This window comes from Benincasa hispida, chromosome 2 (assembly GCF_009727055.1).
Source record: "Benincasa hispida cultivar B227 chromosome 2, ASM972705v1, whole genome shotgun sequence".
NCBI classification, from domain to species: domain Eukaryota; kingdom Viridiplantae; phylum Streptophyta; class Magnoliopsida; order Cucurbitales; family Cucurbitaceae; genus Benincasa; species Benincasa hispida.
In genome coordinates, this window is record NC_052350.1 from 57,183,141 (window position 1) to 57,186,200 (window position 3,060).

General features: G+C 34.4%; 1 protein-coding gene across 1 annotated transcript; it reads left to right on the forward strand.

The window, feature by feature from the left end:
* Positions 1-274: 274 nt before the first annotated feature.
* On the forward strand, positions 275-2,598 carry LOC120070796 (heavy metal-associated isoprenylated plant protein 36-like). The gene is made up of 3 exons (XM_039022681.1): positions 275-498; positions 628-703; positions 1,477-2,598. The coding sequence occupies exons 1-3, from the start codon at positions 442-444 to the stop codon at positions 2,475-2,477; spliced, it is 1,134 nt and encodes a 377-aa protein (XP_038878609.1). The 5' UTR covers positions 275-441; the 3' UTR covers positions 2,478-2,598.
* The last annotated feature ends 462 nt before the right edge of the window (positions 2,599-3,060 follow it).

Below are 3,060 nucleotides of genomic sequence, written 5' to 3' on the forward strand. Positions count from 1 at the left end.
GAGATCATTAATATCATAATCAATTAGTTTATACTAATAATCATATAATTATTCTTGATCGAGATTGAAGAAGGGTAGACACGCCCATTATACTATTAAAGCAAAATAGAAGTAGGCTTTTCTTTATAGATGGTACAAAGAGATTATTTATTTTGGACCATGCTTATTCATCTTAGCAATAAAGTTATGTATAAGGTTACATTAAAGAAAACTCAAAAAGCATCAAAATGGAATTAATCCAATTCAAGTTCACACATATAGTTAGTGAACTATTGCCAGCCCAAAAGCACCCTTTTCAGCCCCAAAGAACAAACCATTCTTTAAAAAAGAAAAAGAAAAAAGAAAAAATATATATTTTTTTAAATATAACCCTAAAGCCCATAACCATTGATCAACATTTCTCTCAACTTCTCTCTCTCTGTGTTCATTTCTTGTGTACTAATGGCAAAACCAGAAGCTAAAGCATTAGAAGGGACCTCTGAACCCTTCAAATGTAAGGTAAAGTTTTTTTTTTTTTTTTTTTTTTAATTTTAATTTGGGTTTTTTTTTTTTTTTTTTTTTTTTTTTTTTTTTTTTTTTTTTTTGGTTTGGTACCAATTTTTCTTATTTTATGCTAAAATTTTGCAGACATATGTTTTGAGAGTCTCCATTCACTGTGAAGGTTGCAAGAGGAAAGTTATAAAGATTCTGCATAATATTAATGGTATATAATAAACTCAATTACTGTTACAAACCAAAAATTCTTTACTTGGTTTTTTTTTTTCCTTTAGATTTTGCTTAGTTTCATTATATTTGGGTCAGTGGTTTATTTCAAATCCAATTTTTTCTCACTTCCTTATGTGGGTGTTGTTTCCTTTTTTTCTCAAACATGTGTTATGTTTTCAAATTTTGCTTCATTTTTTGAGGTTTTGATTGTTTGATTTTACTCAAATACAAATTTTCTCTTTTTTTCTCATCTGGGTTATGCTTATTTTCTCTCTAACATAACTTCTTCCCATAAATTTTGGTGGTTTTTTTTTTGGGGGGGGTATTTTTATCATTGGATTTGTTAAAAAAACTCAAACTTTTTCTCATTTTTTCATCTGGGTATTGCTTATTTTCTCTTTAACATGACTTCTTTCATCAATTTTTTGACTTTTGAGTGTCTCAATCCAAAAATTCCCACAATTTCTCATATGAATCCTTTATTTTCCCTAAAGAAAAAAACCTGCTTTTTTCATTTCTTCAAATTCTGATCACTGTTTTATTTCAAAAATCCAAACTTTCCCTCATTTTCTCATCTGGGTATCTTTAAGCTCATCAATAACATAATTTTCTCAAATTAATATCTTCATTTCTCCAAAATTTGATCTTTAAGTTCCTTCAAATCCAAAATTTCTCCAATTTTCTCATCTGGGTGTTCTTCAATTGCTTTGTAATCATCATTTTTCTTCTTCAATCCCTCAAATTTGTCAAAAACTTCTCTGAAATCATCAGGAGTTCACGCAGTAGAAATCGATCGAAAGCAACAAAAAGTCACAGTCACAACAAACACTGACGAACAAACTCTGATCAAAAGATTAATTAAGGCAGGAAAGCACGCAGAACCATGGCCAGAAACAAAACTCATCTCAAAAAACATCAAAGAAAAACAAATCGCCGTTGAAATACCCGCCGGCGAATCTAGCGCAGCCGTGGGCGATGGCGGAAAGCAGAAACAGAGCACTGAAACAGAGCCGCCGGCGGAAGAACTGCAAGTCCGACCAAAAAATGAAGAGAAATGTGGAATTAATGAGAATGTCGAAGTACTTGAAATTAGTAAGGGCGGTGATGGCCACGGAGATGCGACGGAGACCGGCGGAGGCGGCGGAGGCGAAGGCCCTGCAGAACGAGCTGTAAAGTCTCCGCCGAGCATTGCCGGCGAGACTGATCCCGTTGTGCCGAGCGGTGCGGTTGCTGTTGAGGCAAACTGTAGTGGCGGGGGAGAAGGGAGGAAGAAGAAGAAGAAAGGGCAGAGGAAAGAGAAGAGCGGCGGCGCAATCGCCGGAGAGGTGATGAGTCCACAGACAATTCCTACACCTGCAAGCATAGGATCAGCCACTCCTCTTGATCATCATCATGATCAAATTCCACCATCCAATCACAGCCTTCCATTTAACCAGCCATACAATTATCCCGTACACACAGTGGTATCGCGACCAGCATACGTGGCAAATTACAATACCGTATACCCAAGTAGCACCTCCGATGCATACTATACTTCACCGCCACTGCAGTCGTATGCTTATATACATCCTGCTGCACCGAGAAATACCTCGCAACCATCGTCGTCGTTACCAACTGTGGAACAATCGTATGCTTATGTACATTCCGTTGCACCGAGAAATATCTCATCATTGTTGTCACCGTCACCACCTATGGAACAATCGAATTCTCCACCATCGAGTCCGTTTGACTTCTTTAGCGACGAGAATCCAAGTGGTTGCTCCATCATGTGACGGAGAAAAATTATGCTTAGTTGAATGATACTAAACTTATACAACTTGTATGAGTATATGGGAGTAGAATTGTAATATACATGTATAGGGATGATGTATGTGGCCAAAAAAGGGGGGGAAAGAGAAAATGAAAGAAAAAACAAAGAGGAAGGGGAGAAAAGGGGGGGAAATGAAAAGAAAAGAAAACTTTGTAGGTTTTTGTGCTTAGCTTTATTTAGTGTACTTCCTTTACTATTTCAAAATTTTAGTTTTTGGGGGAAAAAAGAAGAAAAAGAAAAAGCAATTTGCCTTGTAAGCTAGGTTGTACTTTAGTCCTTAGCTTTTATTAGGTTAAATTATAAATATATTCTATAAATTTTGAATATTGTGTTTATTTAACCTATAAACTTTTGTTTTTTTTTAAAAAAAAAAAAAAAAAAAAATCTAATAGATAGTGATTTCATGTTTGATTTTTTAATTAAAAAATGAAGCTTAGAAAATTCATACTATCTATTCTTTTATTTTTTACGCTTTAAAATACTTATGAAATTTTTGTACGATTTCAAAAACAAAAAGATATATATTTGAAAACTCTAAAATTTTC